The sequence below is a fragment of the Alternaria ethzedia genome, assembly GCF_023757985.1.
Source record: "Alternaria ethzedia strain BMP 0044 chromosome Unknown scaffold_4, whole genome shotgun sequence".
Taxonomy (NCBI): domain Eukaryota; kingdom Fungi; phylum Ascomycota; class Dothideomycetes; order Pleosporales; family Pleosporaceae; genus Alternaria; species Alternaria ethzedia.
Genome location: NW_026056197.1, coordinates 1414633 through 1432131, shown reverse-complemented (window position 1 = coordinate 1432131; position 17499 = coordinate 1414633). Strand labels below are relative to the sequence as shown.

At 53.4% G+C, this 17499-nt stretch overlaps 4 protein-coding genes across 4 annotated transcripts; 3 read left to right on the top strand and 1 right to left on the bottom strand.

Moving 5' to 3' along the window:
• Nucleotides 1-1033: 1033 nt before the first annotated feature.
• On the bottom strand, nt 1034-2474 carry J4E87_002615 (uncharacterized protein; the record flags this gene model as incomplete). Its single annotated transcript, XM_049374251.1, has 3 exons — nt 1034-2001; nt 2052-2391; nt 2442-2474. 3 exons carry the CDS (start codon nt 2472-2474, stop codon nt 1034-1036), a joined length of 1341 nt encoding a protein of 446 aa, XP_049236391.1.
• Nucleotides 2475-3054: 580 nt separating this feature from the next.
• On the top strand, nt 3055-3955 carry J4E87_002614 (uncharacterized protein; the record flags this gene model as incomplete). The annotated part of the gene is made up of 3 exons (XM_049374250.1): nt 3055-3232; nt 3280-3907; nt 3949-3955. The coding sequence occupies 3 exons, from the start codon at nt 3055-3057 to the stop codon at nt 3953-3955; spliced, it is 813 nt and encodes a 270-aa protein (XP_049236390.1).
• Nucleotides 3956-7090: 3135 nt separating this feature from the next.
• On the top strand, nt 7091-8241 carry J4E87_002613 (uncharacterized protein; the record flags this gene model as incomplete). Its single annotated transcript, XM_049374249.1, has 2 exons — nt 7091-7445; nt 7520-8241. 2 exons carry the CDS (start codon nt 7091-7093, stop codon nt 8239-8241), a joined length of 1077 nt encoding a protein of 358 aa, XP_049236389.1.
• A 6113-nt stretch (nt 8242-14354) lies between these two features.
• Nucleotides 14355-15440, top strand: J4E87_002612 (uncharacterized protein; the record flags this gene model as incomplete). The annotated part of the gene is made up of 1 exon (XM_049374248.1): nt 14355-15440. The coding sequence occupies one exon, from the start codon at nt 14355-14357 to the stop codon at nt 15438-15440; it is 1086 nt and encodes a 361-aa protein (XP_049236388.1).
• Nucleotides 15441-17499: the final 2059 nt, after the last annotated feature.

The window sequence follows — 17499 nt, the reverse complement described above, 5'->3', positions numbered from 1 at the left end:
CCGTGATAAGAGCGGTGGGTGCAATGGGGGGTATTTTGGGAGGGCGTGGATGCAATCGGCACCATGAAGAATGAAAGCAGCGCGAAGGAGCGGATACGACAGCAAGCGTCGAGGGATCAGTGATGGACTGCAGGCCCTGAGCAGTGTCTGGGGCGTCGCGATGTTCTATGCTGCCTCGCGTGCAAGAATAGCTAAACCTACACCTCCTGAAACCTCAGGTGGGCCGGGGATGCTCCCTGCTCGCCAATAGGGTCCGCTACCACCAGTCGGCCCTGCATCGCGACGACGTTGACCCACCGCGCCGTCGCCCTGACACGCAGCCACTCGATGCACGCATGCACACTCATCTCTCGCGCGCTGACAATGCCATTGCTTTTCACATCTCCATGCTCCCAGCTACCAAACTCTCATTTCCTTCACCCACTTGCTATCATGTACACCATCGCCTCCAGCTGCCTCCATTACATACCTCCCCCAGTGCCGTTTCACTAGTCTATCCGCACGCCATCCGTATTCCCCTCTCGGCCTGCCTCCGTTTCGGGCGCTGGCCGTCAATAGGGTGGCACATGCTTCGCGTCACTTCATTTGCTCATGGCACTTGTGGAGCGGAACATGTTCCAGACTTTTGCTCATTTAACTGCTGCCCGTCCTGCGAACCACTGTTCCTGCAACGCTTCACGTCAAGAGCGCGCTGTTTCTGCCTATATCGCCGCGACTATATACTGCTCGTCGACTGGATTCTCTGCGTGCCTGCAAATCTAACCATGCAGGGAACATTCGCTGAGACCCGTGCCGACAAGGGGCTCAGGGTCTTTTACGTGATGCCATCGGCCACTACGCTCGCCCTGCGTGCCCGTCCTTGGGCCAATACACCATCTCAATCTCGTGATCTTGCAGCGCCGGACGCGATCTTCAGGTCACGCCGATGCCACGCACTCCCGCAGGCACAGTCCGTCTATGACGTTGCGCATCGTGATCATCTTAGTAGTTCTCCACATCGTCGACTTGTCGTCTAGGTTCTGGGGTCCATTGTCTAGGCGATCGCATCGATCCTCTCCCACGACTGCAGTTGCACGCTATCCTCTAGCTTCGGCTCGGACGCTGTGTCCAGGGACACACGTTTTAACCCCATCATCCACCCAACAATCCCAGCTGGCACCCAATTGCCCACCAGATCGTATGTCACACTACCACGTCCGACGCGCCATACCTTCCTTGGCCGCTTCTGCGTGAGTGCATCGAATACGCCGTTGTGCAATTCCCGAAGACTTGAGCCGCTGTGGTTTAATAACCCCCGGTTCTGCGCAACACGCGTCTGCGCTTCGAAGTTGTTGGCATACAGCGCTCTGGTAGTTGCTGGCCAAGCGTGTGGGCTCCCAAGCCCTCTGGACTGGAGATGATGTTTCGGACCCACGTTTGTGAGATCGAAAGTCCCCAGATGAAATTGCAAAACTTCAATGCCAAGGGTTCCCAGTTCCGCCCTGAGTGATGCCAGGAACCCCTCGAGTGCGCTCACGATCGCAGTCTCTACGCTATGAAATGGCGGCCGTAGTGACGCAATGATGCTGGGCGTAAGCATTAGGACCCTTGATTTGAACTCACAGACTGTCGGCAACAGCGCTTGGGTCACAGCGATGGTGTTGAGCACTTTGGCATTCAGCGCGTCTGACCAAAGCTCGGGGGTCACTGTCTCTACAGGCCCGGTAGGGTAGATGAGGTCTGGCACCAGTATGACACCGCTAAGATTGAGGTTGTGCGGGCTGGTCCCCGGGACAGCGACGTGCGGTTTCACAAGGAGCTCGTTGAAGTTCTGAATGGCCTGTTTTGTGCCCATCGTGTCCACAACATCCAAGTGCAGCGGCCGCACATCTGCTCTTGACTCACTAAGCACCTGCTGCTCTTCGTCCATGGTCGAGCACACAATGTATACAATGAAGCCGCGTCGTTCGAGGTCAAGGGCTAGCGATCGGACGATGGGCGAGTTGGGTGGTCCAGCAAGAACTGTTGGTGTTAGTCAGAGCCACTGCCTCGCGCCTTCCTCAAGCACTCACCAACAACCTCCGTTCTTGCCCCATTGCTCGCTCGCCGCACTCTTCGCTTGCGGTTGTATTTCTTCTGCTCTCTCCATACCAGAAAACTCCCAGTGCCGACAAAGGCGACGATGGCTGCCGTCAGAGCCCGATTTCGCGACACCCAGTCTTGCAGGCGATGCAGGTAGGCACCGGTGATGGGATGCGGGGGCGGCGGTGGCGGGCGCGGTCGAGCGCGTTCTGGCAGCCATCCTTCAGGGAGGCTCTTCTTAATGTATCCGGCGACGTGCGCAAAATGCGCATCAGTGGCGTCCCATATCGATCCCGTGAAGTTGCGGACGTCTTTCGTGTACTCGGAGAGCTTCACCCACGTCAGCGAGGCGCAGAGTCAAAGTCCGTTGTCTTACTCACCACGCCCAGTATCTGCTGGTCGTCGTTTGACATGTCTTACAGAGGAGCGATATATTAGTGAATCATACGACTTGACAGCGTGCGATGCTCCCAGGTTCAAAGTCTTTGACAGCTGAGTGTGACGACTCCGCCAGTCCACTACGTCAGGCACTGACTCGCGGAACGGGATCCGCACACGGTCGCACGTGAGAGGCACAACCGGCCTCTGAGCTGTTGCGCCACTCTCTCGGTCAAGTCTAACATTAGCATCAGATCTTCCCACAAAATATGCGCGCTTGCTGACCCTGCAGACGATCGCCCTTTACCTTGTTTACAATAGCAGCGAGTTATTACTTTGTCTGAGTGAAGTCGTTTAATCAACGACCTGGCCTTGCCATCGTCAAGCAGCAAAGGCCGCGTGAAGTGCTTACGTGGCTGGCCTCGTCCTTCGCCTCTTTCTTCAATCTTTCTTTACTTATCACTTTCGTTCACGGCTCTGCCACCAGGTTCCTATATCTTCTGTGCAAAGTTGGCCACGCGTATATCCGATCCACTGAGTCATTTACTCCAACTCTCAACTACACCAAGTCGATCTACCACGTAACGCGCACGTATCCTCTCACACAACCCAACCATGAAAGAGATCGACGCGCATTTCGATGCCTACGAGCATCTTAAGCATCTACCTAGGGAGAAAGAGGCGTTGCACATGCTTCGCAAGGCAGCTTCCATGGTGAAGCCGATTATGAGGAAGCGCGGCTGGAAAGTCAGAACACTGTGCGAGTTCCTGCCCGAATCGGCTCGATTACTAGGTAAGATAGTAAAAGTCATGATGAAAGAAAGGTTCTAACTTCTGAAGGTCTTAATGTCAATCGCACAGAAAGAATTCTCGTGCGCATGAGGTATCACTATGATGCCAGGCAATTCCTACCCTTTGAGGAAATCATGGACACATTACTGCATGAACTTTGCCACATCGTGTTTGGCCCCCACGACGGCAACTTCCACAACCTCTGGAATGAGCTCCGCGACGAACACCAGACCCTTCTCATGAAAGGCTACACTGGCGAAGGTTTCCTGGGACAGGGCAAGAAACTAGGTGGCCAACGAGTCCCACTTGATGAGATGCGCCGCAATGCCAGGAAGGCCGCTGAAAAGCGACACGCCGCATCTAAACCCAGTAACGGAGGACATCGCTTGGGCGGATCACGCCCTGTACAACGCGGCGTCGATATGCGCAAGGTCATCGCCGATGCAGCGTCACGTAGAATCAGCATCACCGACGGCTGCGCGAGCGGGACGGCAAACGCAGGAACATTGGTCAACCAACAAGCCCAAGATGGATTCCGAACGACTGCAGAACAAGACGACGCAAATGACTGGGCAATTGCGCAAGCCCTGCAAGATCTCATGTATCAAGAGGAAATGCAGAGGTTAGGTGCGCCAACAGGAAACGGCGGTCTAGCCTGGGATCCAGAAAACGGGTTGTCCGTCGACAATTACCCTGCTCAACCTCCCCGTCCGCCAGGAAGTAGCACTACACAGCCAGGAGGGTACTATGATAAAAATGGTGTCCAACTTAATGACGAACGCGACTCGGGTTGGAAATCTAACGGGAAAGGGGGCTATTACATGCCCGAACATCCAGAGAATGAACCGTCAAAGAAAGCTCGGCCTATACGCAGCATGGCACAAACACCACAAGAAAGACCCATATCGCGACTCGTCACCCAACCATCAGCACGGCCTTCGAATCCCAAGTCCTCTTCTTCCTCACGAACACCATCAAACTTCCATCCCCACGGGGAAGACCAACGACGAAACAAGAGTCTCCCTCCAACACCTCTGCCCTCATCAACACCTGATCCTCCCCCTCAACCCCTCCCTCCATCCCAGCAAAACCCACATATCCCTCCCCCAGACCACTGGTCCTGCCCCACCTGTACCCTCGATAACCCCCTCACCCACCTCGCCTGCTCCATCTGCACCACCGAACAACCACCCCAACCCATTCCTGAACACCGACGCTTTGCCTCTTCTTCCTCTTCTTCCTCCATACCCAACTTGCCCCGGCCGCCTCCGAGAACGGATCTGAGGAGGCAGGGAGGAGGGGAGGTGACGACGCCGTTTGAACCTGCAAGGGGGAGGTTAGGCTGGAATTGTTTGGTTTGTGGGACTTTCATGGAGAGGGAGTGGTGGACTTGTAGTTGTTGTGGGAGTATGAAGGCGGAGAGTTGAGGTGGATGGGTGGTGGTGGTTCAATCTTTTTGGTCTTGTTTCTCTCCCTTGTTTTGGTTTTAGATGGGGTGGGACGGAGGGCTTTGTGAGGAGTTTTACGTATATATACCCGCGCCGGGAAGCGCATGATGGAAGTTTGATGAGTATTTGATCTTGAAGGTCTCGCTAGCTAGACACCTACACTAGGGCGGGCGGGGGAGGCGGTGGGGAGGTGGTGGAGGTCGTTCGTTGCTTAGTAGAGGTACACGACCGCTACCTAATGCTACATCCTCAACGTTGTATTCACAAACATGCCGTCCGACTCAGTCTGCGGGACTATAGTCTCTATTCCCCATGGCGCGCTGCGAGATGGCTCTGGTTCTAGAACCGGTGGTGTCGGCACTCTTTCTGTGGCCTCTTCTGTCGCCACTACAGGAGCGTGCTTGTTTCGATATTTCTCTTTTCGATGTGCATCATATCTTGCCCACATCTCAAGTAGAAGCCTTCGGCACTTTGCGCGCTGGAAGTAGCGCAAATCGGGCCAGTGGCATTGTCGATAAATAGCCCTAGCTTCCTGGTGTCGCGTTAATCCATCCAGTCTCGTAGACATTCGGTGAGAATACGACAAGCGAGGGGAGGTGGGGGGAGACGAAGTGTATGGTAGAATCGTGTGAACTCACTTTTGCCCATGACATGAAGGTATCGGAGGCGTATATCTCGTCATCTCGAGCTTCCCATATCATCCAGTGATCAGAAGGGTGTGGCAAGGGTATCATTTGGAGCGATATCAGATCTTGACACAAGCCGTCGAAATAGGCGACCGCAGGCACGGGTCGAGACGAACGCCATTCTTCGTCTTCTGGGACTTCCTCTGGTGGTCTCGTAATGTACGGGCCACTAGCAGTCAATTCACCTAAGATGAAACGTTGAGTCAAAAACGAAGCGAAACTGCAGACTAGGACTGATGCCGATTGTCTTATCTTTGTCGTCATCGTATTACTTACCATTGTTGGTATCCAGCATCCACCACGTTCCCAGAGAGCTTCCTTCTAGAGGAACCGACAGTGGGATGATACCCTCGGGTATCCTTGAATCTTCATACGGCCACATTTCCGTCATGTGAGCATCTTCGAGCTTGTAATCTTCCTCTGGATAGTAAAAAAGGTGCGGGTAATAATTCAGTGTGGTTGTTGATGGAAAGACGGGCCTATCGTTGCTGTGACAAAATGGTACGTGGCGGATGAAGTCGATCATTCGATCGTTGAAGCCGAGTCGACGTAGCTTCGAAAGCGGAATGCTCTTGTCGGAGCGCCCTCCTTTTCGAGCGTATCCGATTTCTGCCGGTTTGATCGATACTGTCTTTGAAAGGAGCTCGTAGTATCGGGTGATGCTTGCTATTATAGCATCGCGGTCGTAACCAGAGGCTGCGCTTGCGCTCTGCGACGTAGCTGTTTCGGCCGACATGGTAACGACGGTCGTGATCTTGTGTTCAGATATGAATTCGCAAAAGTCATTCAAACAGGCTTTTCCTTGATGTTCACGAGAGGCAACGCGTTGCTCCTCGCTGCTGAATGTTGAAGCGTTCGGAAATTGTAGCACGTAATTACGGCTTCATAACTGGACTAGAAAGTCGGGTGGTCGGCATCGCAGAGAGTACTGAATTTCGGATTGCTATCGCGAAAAGGAGATGCACGTGCAAGCGACGCGACATAGCGAAACGGATTAGGCATGGCGTTGCCCCCGCCTGCCTCCAAGCTTCTTGGATCCGGTCACGGTCGTTCCTACACGAACGCATCGCTCACGAGGAGGCGTTTACGACTTTGGCTCGATTTTGCCTGTGCTCTTCACCGAAGCTGCGTTGTGGTAGGCGGAATTATTGCCATCTGGCATCAAGACGACAAGACGACAAGCTATCGTTAACCACCGGATGAAATGCGGCTCTATGGCCACGTGATCGGACCTTCGCCGAAAACTACCTGTCTCCGGATGCCATGATCGACCCGGTGGCCCAAGATTTCGAAGGCGACTCTGCGAGATTCGATGATTGCAGCCACCATTTAGTTAGTGTAAAAGAAATACAGCGTTGCCACCTCATATTGCTTCGCTCGGAGCACGCTCCAGGATGTAAATGACGAATCGACGGTACGGGTCGAGAAAGACATGGCCGATCTGCTTGTTTACATATACGCACTAGGCAAACAGCCTAAAACAGATGCTAGTGCCCATCACGAACAGGCACGAACGAATGGTTAAGGAAAGGTAGACGGAAAAACCAAGATGGCAGTTACCCCAGATAGATTGCACCCTCTACGAACCCCGGTCAATGAACATTTTCCCCAGCTTTCGGCTCCACACGACGGGCTTGGTGGAACCAGGTAAGGAACGACTATATAAGAACGAGTAGGACGCAGCATGAATCCGGTAGCCACCGTTGTCAAGCATCTACCACCACAATGCGTTCCATCCTTCTCGCCGGCGCTGCTCTCGTAGCCACAGCATTGGCTCGAACAGTCCCTCACCGTTCGTTGGCTGCCAGGCAGAATGGAGGCCTTCCCAGCACTTTCAGCTGGACATCTAGCGACATCCTAGTCAGGCCCAAGAACGATGGTCGCAACCTCGCTGGTATCAAAGATCCCTCAATCATCGAGTATGAGGGCGTATACCACGTTTTTGCCAGTACAGCGAAAGAGGAGGGCTACAACCTGATGTACTTCAACTTCACCGACTTCGACAAGGCACAAGAGGCGCCATTCTACTATCTCGACCAGAGCGCCATCGGTACCGGCTACAGGGCTGCACCTGAAGTTTGTAAGTAAAGCATTCTTCCAAATCCATACCCACCAGGAAGAGAATAGAAAGAGTCCCCAGCTAACACTTCGAAGTCTACTTCGCTCCCCAAAAGCTCTGGTACCTCGTCTACCAGAACGGCAATGCGGCATACAGCACCAACCCAGACATCTCTAACCCTGCAGGCTGGTCTGCTCCGGAAGTCTTCTACCCCAACGGCACCCCCACTCTCATTGCAGAGGGCCTTCTCACCCCTCAGCAAGGCTACTGGGTCGACATGTGGGTCGTATGCGACGAAGCCAACTGCCACCTCTTCTCCCACGACGACAACGGCCGCCTCTACCGCAGCCAAACGACCGTTGCCCAGTTCCCTGCTGGAATGAGCGAGCCTGTCATCACCCTCTCAGAGCCCAACAAGAACGACCTCTTCGAAGCAGCCACCGTGTACCGCGTCGACAACAGCACCTACCTCCTACTTGTCGAGTGCATCGGACAAGGAGATTCCCCTGGTGGCCTACGTTACTTCCGCTCCTGGACGTCTTCCTCGCTCGAGGCCGACGAATGGAAGCCGCTTGCCGCTACCCAGCAGAACCCCTTCATGGGTGAGGCGAATGTTGAGTTTGCCAATGGAAACAGGTGGTCGGACAGTATCAGCCATGGAGAGTTGATTAGGTCCCAGGTTGACCAGACGCTCTCGATCAAGCCGTGTGGTATGAGGTTCTTGTACCAGGGTATCGATCCTCAGGCGACCGGGAGCTACAACGCGCTGCCGTGGAACCTGGGCTTGTTGACCCAGACTGGCAACACCACCTGCTAGATAGATATGTGAGACGATGGAAATGAGATTAGATGATATGCCTACTCATGCACAATTGTATATAGATTCAGGAACATACTCGCACGAGCGCCTTCTCGACAAGTCAAAGAAATCACAATGAAAATCATCGTTCAAAACCAGACTCCCATGACGTTGAGTGCACTATCCTCTTACACGCTCAGCTAACTGACTACATCACTTTACTACACCCCATTACAAACCACTACCACCACACTGGAGCCCTCCAAACACGATGCTCGCCTTGTCACAAAAGATCCCCTGCAAACCCACGATCTGCACAAAAACGGTACGGTCTCATCTCGGCACCACCCACGCCCCAACATGACGACTTCCATCGTCGTCATCGTTCGTCATCCGCCGCGTCCCGTCTAACGCGCTTTCCAACGAGATAAGGAACTTTCCGGGACGCGTGGTCGTGGGAGATGCACGTTCCTGGCCGTGGTGGAAGGGTTGGTGGCAGGTGCGAGGAATATGCATGTTGACTTATGCATATGATCTGCGCTTTGTGAAGGGCATGGTCGGATCTAGACGGAGGGGTATAATATATCGTCGCGCGACTTTCCACAACGCACGATGGCGTGGGAGACGGTGAGATGGGGGTATCGTGAGTTTCCTAAATGGGCGAGTGTCTAAGCGGGCCTCGATGGTGATGCATGCACGGCTGCCGCTTCCCCGGTCAGGGTACCAGGTCTGTGTACCGGCATAAGCCTTACACTGGCGTGGGTGATATGCTGACAGTAGATGACGTTGCGCCGAGTGTGATAGAAATCGTTATCGTCATATCACTCATCATGTCTCTTGACGAGCGTATCTAGGTACCGATGAACTACGTCAAGCCTTCCAGGAGCTGGCCGCTTACTGACTGGCAGTCAGTGTTGTTGTCTTCTTCGTTAGCCTGACAACTGTCCATGCGTAGAATGACTATGTGGCTCATCAGCTTCGTCGCATGTTTCGTCGTTATTGCCCCGTCTCATGCTGTCAGTGCAATATGAGAAGCCCCCCATGTTCATTAAAGATCTCTGCTTATCGCGAACATGCCATTGCACACCGATTTTTGCCGTTGCGATTGCTGTAGTCGAGATATTTGGTTGCGGCGAGCCGAGCCGGAGCATTTACGGGGAAGCGGGATGGATGTGGGTTCGTCGCTAGGAACGATGTATCATCACACGATACCATGCTTCCGGTGAAACATGTCCTCGTTGACGGATGAAGGCAATGCGAAGGACGGTGATAGAGCTGTAGATCTTCCCATGACGTGAATGCCAACGGCCGTTGCGTAAGACGCAGGCGTGCGTATAGACTCGTCCATAGCGAAGATGGGGAAAGAGGTCTGCCGTTTCGAAAGAGCTACTCAGACCTGAAAGTGTAAAACGGATCTTGAGTTCGAAGGAGTTGCGATAGCTGTTCCAGTGGATCTGAATTACTGGATACGCAGAGCTCCTGCTAAAGCGTGATCACCATCGAGGTTGCATCACAATATCGCACTCTACAACCATAGACTCAACAACCGGAGAACATCGGAGAAACAGCATCAAACCACGACGATCCTCGATCCCGATCAAGTAAACCCTTCCCAACTGCATACACACGCCGCAGGAACACGAACGCCTCGCTGCAAAGTGCAGACGTCAACACTTGGCGAACAGCCTCGTACGAAGCATCAGGCTCTCAACACACGCGCGACATCAAAATGATGGTGTGCTACCCCACGATTTGCGTAAAGGGAACTGGGGTTGCTTTGCTAAGGGATTCAAACATGGTCAAGCGAGCGAATTGTTGAGCTAATGTCTCGGTTAAGGTTCCGATGTGATTGGATTGGCGGGATGGGGTGGATTGGTGGAACATCTAGGGTCTTCTCGGTCCGACTAGGTGTATGTTATGTCATGGGGAGGATTTGGGAGAGTGTTGTTGAGGACGGCGGGTTGCGATCGAGGATTTTTACCTTGGCTATAGAGAGGGTTGTTAAGAAGATTGATCGCGGGTTGTCGCCTGTTGCTGGGGCGAGATGCGGGGTCTTGGTGTATGGGTTCTTGGTAAGCTACCTAGGTATGAGTTCGTTACGAGTTGCCAGACGGAGATTGATGGTTACAGGTTCCTGAGACCGTATGATGCGTGTTTGAAAGGAAAGAGTTGTATCACAAGCAAGCCGATTCTAAGATGCGATATATGGGGTGGTACAGGCCGCATTGAATGCCGCGTCTTCTGCCGCTCTCCGAAAGTCCGTGGCCCCGTTACTTCAGGGAATATACTGCGGACGCATGCAACGTGCAGAAGTTCATTCTTCTCACGGAGAGCGCTTGTCTAGAATTCGACGAGACCATGTCTCCGTGGCCGCGGAAAGAGTTGGGCATTCAAATGCGAAAGCTAGGATCTGTGAATTGTTGAGAGAGATGCGATGTAAAATGCGGACTTTAGCGCACTATGTGTACACGCCGCAAGCGCGGGGCTGCTAATGACTTTCGCATCGCTTACCTCAACGAGCTCGCGTCTGAACCCAAGAGACCTTGCTCACTTGAATTGTCGTGCATCTTAGTGGCGTGAGCAGCTGTCATGACCCCGATGTCTCATGAACACTGCCTCTTTGTTCGTGTGTGCGTCATTGGAAGCCTTCAAGCCCCTTCTCTGGGCATGGAGAAATAACGACCCTCGATCCTCCTATCATGGTCATGAGAGGTCCATGTTCGCTATGGTAAATCTAGGCAGAGAGAAATGTAAGATCGCCTGGACACCGTACACGACACGGGCGGTCGTCGCAAATCGCGCGTAAATCGTGGGCTTTCATGAATCGAAGACGGCGACCAGACCTATCGTAAAGATGAGACCACGCCATCTCTTTCGCTGACACTCAACATGTATCGGTACACTGCAAGATAGCAATGGGCAGATTCTGCAATTCGTGGAACCTCAAGACCGTCAAACGTGGGATGATCGGTAGTCAACTAACCTCTTCACCGTTCAGACATTCCGATCAATTACCGTGATCAAATGTTGAGGAGGCAAAAGCATCCGAGAATATATCAACTGCGGGACTGAGGTTGAGTCGGAAGCGTCTGGATATACTTGGCATCCCACGTCCATAGCTATAACAGGTAGAAGGGCGTGCGACCAGGTACGAACATCCCACACGATCGACTCGGTGAGATCGGTTGAGGCTCTTTAGACCGAATCAGGAACGAACGGCATGGCGTGGCAAACAGGCTCTGCTGCAACTGCCGTTGTACGGTGAGCCCATGCTGCTATGAGCTGTGAATAGCAGATGACCCCCACGGTCGACAAGAGATCGACGAACTACAGCTAAAGTAGACCGCGCGGTAACTGTACCCATCGTTTACTCGGTTGGTGCTCTTAACCGAGGCTAGTGTTGAGTCCAACGGTGTACTGTATTCGGTGATGTATCGGACGTGCCCACTGCCATGCATACACTTGTTACTGTGTGTGGATTTTGCAGACCGAGCTTACTTCTGCTGATCCCGTGCGTGATGATAGAGAACGAACTGTTGGAAGAACTGTGCCACAGTGACGTCCATCCAAAACATCCCTGGAGTATCATCTGCTGACAGAGCTGGAACTCGATCAGACCACATACTCCTTGCTCACTGCATCGGTCTCGGAAGAGGCGAGCGAGGGCCTGGTCCCAGTGAATCGCAAATGACCCGCATGGTGTGGGCTGACCCCTCACCCCTCATCAGCACTAAATTCGGTGCGGCGTGGATGCCGAGATGTCGGACAAAGTTGCACGAGGTGAGCTTTTCAGATGCTGGAGTGGATCTTTCATATTTTCCTTGCTCTTTTGCTGCGTTTATGTGCGGCTACGATCGTGATGTGGAGAAGGAAAAGGAATTTTGGCCAAGAAGCTACCGTCAGGACCCACCCCTTGATACCAGTGACTGCAGCGGTACCCTGGTAGCTATACCATTTATTCAAGGGAATCATCACAAGACCGCGGATGCTGATGGAATCGGGCGTTACTGACGTACACCCTGCAAGATGAGCGGATGGCTTGAACTTTCGCAAACCTCGGGCATCATCTAAGACGGCAGTACCCAGTATTACGTGCATGATTCCAGGGCCTCAGTGCATGAAGAGGCAATACAACGACGCACAAGACGTGATGGCGAGAGCGACTGGGCATCATGCAAGTCAGAGGCCTGGTGCAGCGGCAGGTCGAAGGTGTGCGGCTTGTTGTGCGAACGTGGTAAGAAGGCGGGGAAACAGGTCTCCAGGATCGCCAATTTGTGGGGTAATAGCGTCTCGTCGTTGATGGCTGCATGGTCGGCTCACGCTCGGTTTGCGACGAGGCTGTGTGCATCCTCGCGAACATTACACTTGTTTTGCAGGAAGGGAATGCCATCGAGAGATCCATCAATGCCGCTACGTACGCAACCATTGCATACAGCTTACGGCAACGCCAGGAAAACTCTTCATCCTCGTGCCGCTAGATTGTGGATTTCGCATGACTTGAACGTCGCGGATTACACTTCCGGGTTATTGAAACTGGAACCGATTGGATGAACAGAGACATGGAGGGTGTGTCGGGCCAAAGAAGTCAGTCCAAGTCCTCGACGATGCGAATTAAAGTTCGCGGTGTTTTTGAGTGCCGAAGCGAATTGCCACGGCATCGCGTGGGGGCACAACAAGATCCACCGAGAATCAGGTACGATGAGCGAGGCGTCTCAAGCATTATCCTGCTCGCGTTTGAACCTAAGTCTTGGAAACAAAAGCAATGCGCGAGAACATGCTGAGGGCTTTCGTCCCTGCTGCAGTTGCCGAAACGGCGTTCGGCACATTGCCGCGATGCTTTTGCTCATAATGGTGCCATTGGCTTGATGCTTTTGGCGTGCAATTTGGTCGTGGCTTGCACATACAGCAGTGCAAACACCTTCCATGTGCGGATTGGTGGATATACGAACCAGACAATGTCGTGTCCACAGCACGACTCGTACACAATCGCCCTTGCGGGAACATGTTGTGGTGAAGAGCCTCAAGGTTTGAGCTATGGCCAGACCCCGCCACCAAGAGTAATGGGCGTGGGGTGAAATACCTCGAGCGATCGGCGTCGTCATCCTGGCCAGGCTCTGTAATGATGAGACATGGGATGCATCCTCTGATAAGTTCGCTATTTTGGTCCGTTTTAGGTGGCCCTACGGCGGTCGGATATGGATGACTGCCTCGGTGCGGATATTGCATGGCCTTGTGACAAGCTTCTCCTCCATGCTGTCTGCCACGTCTTGCAGCACCGCTGGAATCCTTTGGTTTCTCTTACCCTTTGCATTGCTCTACTGCACGTCCGAGTGGTCGCCGAGCTAGACGGCTGGACCGACTGGGACCACGAAGGTTAAGACGGGGTGGCTGGGGATGCTGAACGGAATCAGATGATGCGAATAGGCCGGCCACGATTCCCCCACCCCCACACTAACACCCCCGAACGGTATCCATCAACGCTCTTTCGAGCCCGCCAACCCTTCGCATGGTGCCAGCTGTGGCGAGAATTACCCTATCAGCTTGCAGCCAGGATTCCAAAAGATCGTCACAAGGCGTTCCCCCCTTGCACTTCACGTCCGGCCAAGATCCGATGTTCACAGCCTCTCACCCCCTGCTCGCTTGATGCAACGTGAGCAAAAAAGCAAACGCCGCTTCAATCAGCAATCCTCGCCGCGTTTATTGGCCACGCGCAACCCCTACAGCTAAGCGCAAACAGCTGTACCTGGTATCGGCTACGTGCAGAGCAGCACCTCGAGCAGGCTGCGGGAGTCACCGCCCCTTTGGTCGTCACCAAAGATGCCTGCCCAGTGCCCATCCCTCACTGATGCACTTCACGCACCTTGCTTTGCCTGCCGTCACTAGCACTCCTGACAACGCCGTCAGCTGGACCCCCACACTCCCCATTGCAAGGTCAAGTGTCCGGCGTTTGAAAATATTTAAGTACCTGTACTATCCTCGGGGTGTTACCAAACATCGATCAACCATTGACGTATTCGTTCCGTTCGTCGTTGCTGCGTTCCGCTTATTCTTTGTCAAAAGTCCCGCTTCTCTCTGCAAGCTTTTGTTAGTATAAAAGTCTACTAGACGTCCACATCCGAACTCTTCTTATCATGTCACCGCACACCGACGCACCTTCTCCCGCACATAGCTTCGTTCAAGATTCCGGCTTCCACCATCCTGTCCAATCCGTCTACACTATGAACCGATACACCGACTTCGACACCAGCTCAATGGAGTCCACTGATGTTGGTATCCGGCGGTCATTGGTCCCTGGCATCTACGTTCCTACTGTAGCGTTCTTCGAACCAACTTCAGATAACGTTGACGTTGAAACTACCGCCAGCCACGCCGTTCGTCTAGCCAAAGCTGGTGTTGCCGGTATCACTACTCAAGGGTCCAATGGCGAGGCTGTCCATCTCTCCCACAAGGAACGCGACCTTATCACAAACACCACCCGCAAAGCTCTCGATGACGCAGGCTTTGGCTACATGCCTGTAATTGTCGGATGCGGTGCTCAGTCGACCCGGGAATGCATCGAACTCTGCGAAGAGGCAGCCTCTGCTGGCGGAGACTATGCCTTGGTGCTTCCACCAGCATACTACCAGGGCTTGTTCTCGAAGGATACCGTAAAGGAATTCTTCCAGGATGTAGCCACTGCTTCGCCCATCCCCATCCTCATCTACAACTACCCTGGTGCTGTCTCTGGAATGGATCTCAACTCAGATATCATTATCGAGCTGGCTCAACATCCCAACATAGTCGGCTGCAAGTTGACCTGTGGCAACACAGGAAAGCTGAACCGCATCGCAGCAGCCACCCGAGCAGCCACCGGCTCTGATCCTGGATCCGGCTTCATGTGCATGGGCGGATCCGTCGACTTCACACTGCAGACATTGGTCGGAGGCGGTTCCGGTATCATTGGCGGCATGGCCAACATCGCACCCAAGACATGCGTCAAGCTCGTTGAGCTATTTGAAGCTGGCAAGCTCGCAGAAGCCCGCAAGCTCCAGGCTATAGTAGCCAGAGGCGACTGGGCTGCCATTCAGGGTGGTATCATCGGAACAAAGGCCGGACTAATGGCTCACTTCGGATACGGAGGATACGCTCGCAAGCCCCTCCCCAGGCCTGGCAAGGACGAAGTCCGCAGGTGGCGTGATGCATTTGACGAGCTCGTCAAGACCGAGAACTCTCTCTGAGTTACGCACGCAAACACGATGTCTATCTCTGTCCATCAAAAGAGGTCATCACAATTGCTTCCGAGCATCTTCTCGCATTGCTCTTGGCGTTGAGCGTACTTTCGCATATTTCTAGCGGCGTTATCTCAATTTGACCGTTCCTTCGTTCACAGTCAGTATGGTGGGCGTTATCTGTCGTTACGAGGCTGCAAAAAGCAATTGTACCCCCTGCCGACGTCGTTACCAGCAGTGGCTGTATAGCGCTTCGAGCGTTCTGGTGGCTTTTTCTCAATTTCTGTAAGCGTACGTTTAGCTTCGCATAGCAGTCAGTGGGCGGATATCTGATTCAAATTGTATTTCCAGTCTGTTCGGACCTGTCAGTGTTGTAGCAATGTTGAATTCAATACTTTCGAAAATCGTCCTTCATGGTAATCACACGACAATGCAGTGCTCGTCCGTGCTGTTATCCTGGCCTGCGCACTCCTCCGAATTCTCTCTGCACATCCAATAGCAACACAGGTCGCAGCGAGGGCTCGGCCTTGATGTCTTCCATGATTGGATTAGCGTGTTTGCATGGCCCTTAAGCCACTGACCGGTGTAGCACATGGAACGGCTGGTAGAACCCCCCACGAAAAAGGGCACACAAACTTTCCGGTACATATTCTCAGCCACATCCGAAGAGCCGGGGAGTGTCGCAGACTTATGAACTCCCTTGCTCAATAGGAATGTATCCCGCCCCTGTGGTTCGTCCGATTTCTGCGACTTGTAGGAAGTACCAGTGCCGACTTCCGCCGTGGAACGACGCTTCACTAGACGGAGACCATGAAGCGTCATGGGGTTGTATTTCGAAAACATTGAAGTGCGTAAATAACCAGTCGCGTGAAGGCTCACACATAAGCCCGCTCTGCGAATGGCTCTGCCCTACATCGCCAGCAACATACTCAATGGCAAAGGCAACCACTCATAGCGGCGAGGTTGTCGACTGAAGGCCTGCAGTAAGCCGTGTAAGCCAATCGGTGTGTTTGCATCGTGCCCTATCCGCGTGGCGTTCGTGTTGCTTCTGCCGGCAAGTAGCGAATACATGCGCAGACAACGGTGTCGCCGTGCTCCGTCTCCGTCTGCCACTGGGTTGAGCAGCTGACAGCACTATCGCTACCCATGGACCGTGATAGGAAGCTTGCTGAAACTTGCACGTCTGACAACATGGTCCGGTGAGCAAGCCTTGATAATCAGCAGTCTCGCGTAGTCACCGCTACTTTGCCTTCATCCCACGCTCAAGCGCATAAGCGTTCCAGCATAATGGTAGGGCAACATGGCACGTCCCGTCTTACACACAGCTGACGGGACAGTATCTTGTGTAACATCCCACGGCTTTGAATGCATGCAGAAACCGGTACTCCGTGTAGATGAGGCATCCGATGCGATGCGCGTGTGCAGTGAGGCGAGCCAGGGCTGACGCAGGATAGCAAGGAGACTGGGGTAGGTGCGCCGTGGCGCTTGCATGATGAAGTCGTCGTGTGCGACGGCAATATGGAGCTGAAAGAAGTTGCGTATATCAGGTGATAACAATTTCTTGGAGCGGAGGAACCTTGAAGGACTTGATGTCAACTGGTCCAGGGCTGGGTGTTTTGCGTCCTTTCCTGATTAGGAATGGTCTGAGCAGGTCAGCACCAGACGCGTGCGCGGCAGCGACGTTCAGCAGTCATGACCCTTGCGTGACGTCTCTTCATGAGAGAGAAACAAGCAATATATGAGCTTGTGTTCCAAACAGGACTAAAAGTGTAGACGGTCGCTTGAAAAGGTGATGAACGCCCTGTCCGCACGTTGCTGGTACCATCGCGAAGACCCGATGAACTTACCTTCCATATGCCGCGATGTTAGGTGTTGGGGAGTTGGATGCTCTTTCACGGTAATTCTTGGGCGACCTTTCTCCATAGTGTGGGTCATCTCAAGTTCCTTCCTTCCAATAAGAGTGGAGTCATCATATTCGCAGCGCGCACGCAAGCGCGCTTCTACACCTCTTCTCTTGGGCACATCTTTGCGTAGCTCTATCGCAACACACAAACATCAATTGCATTTT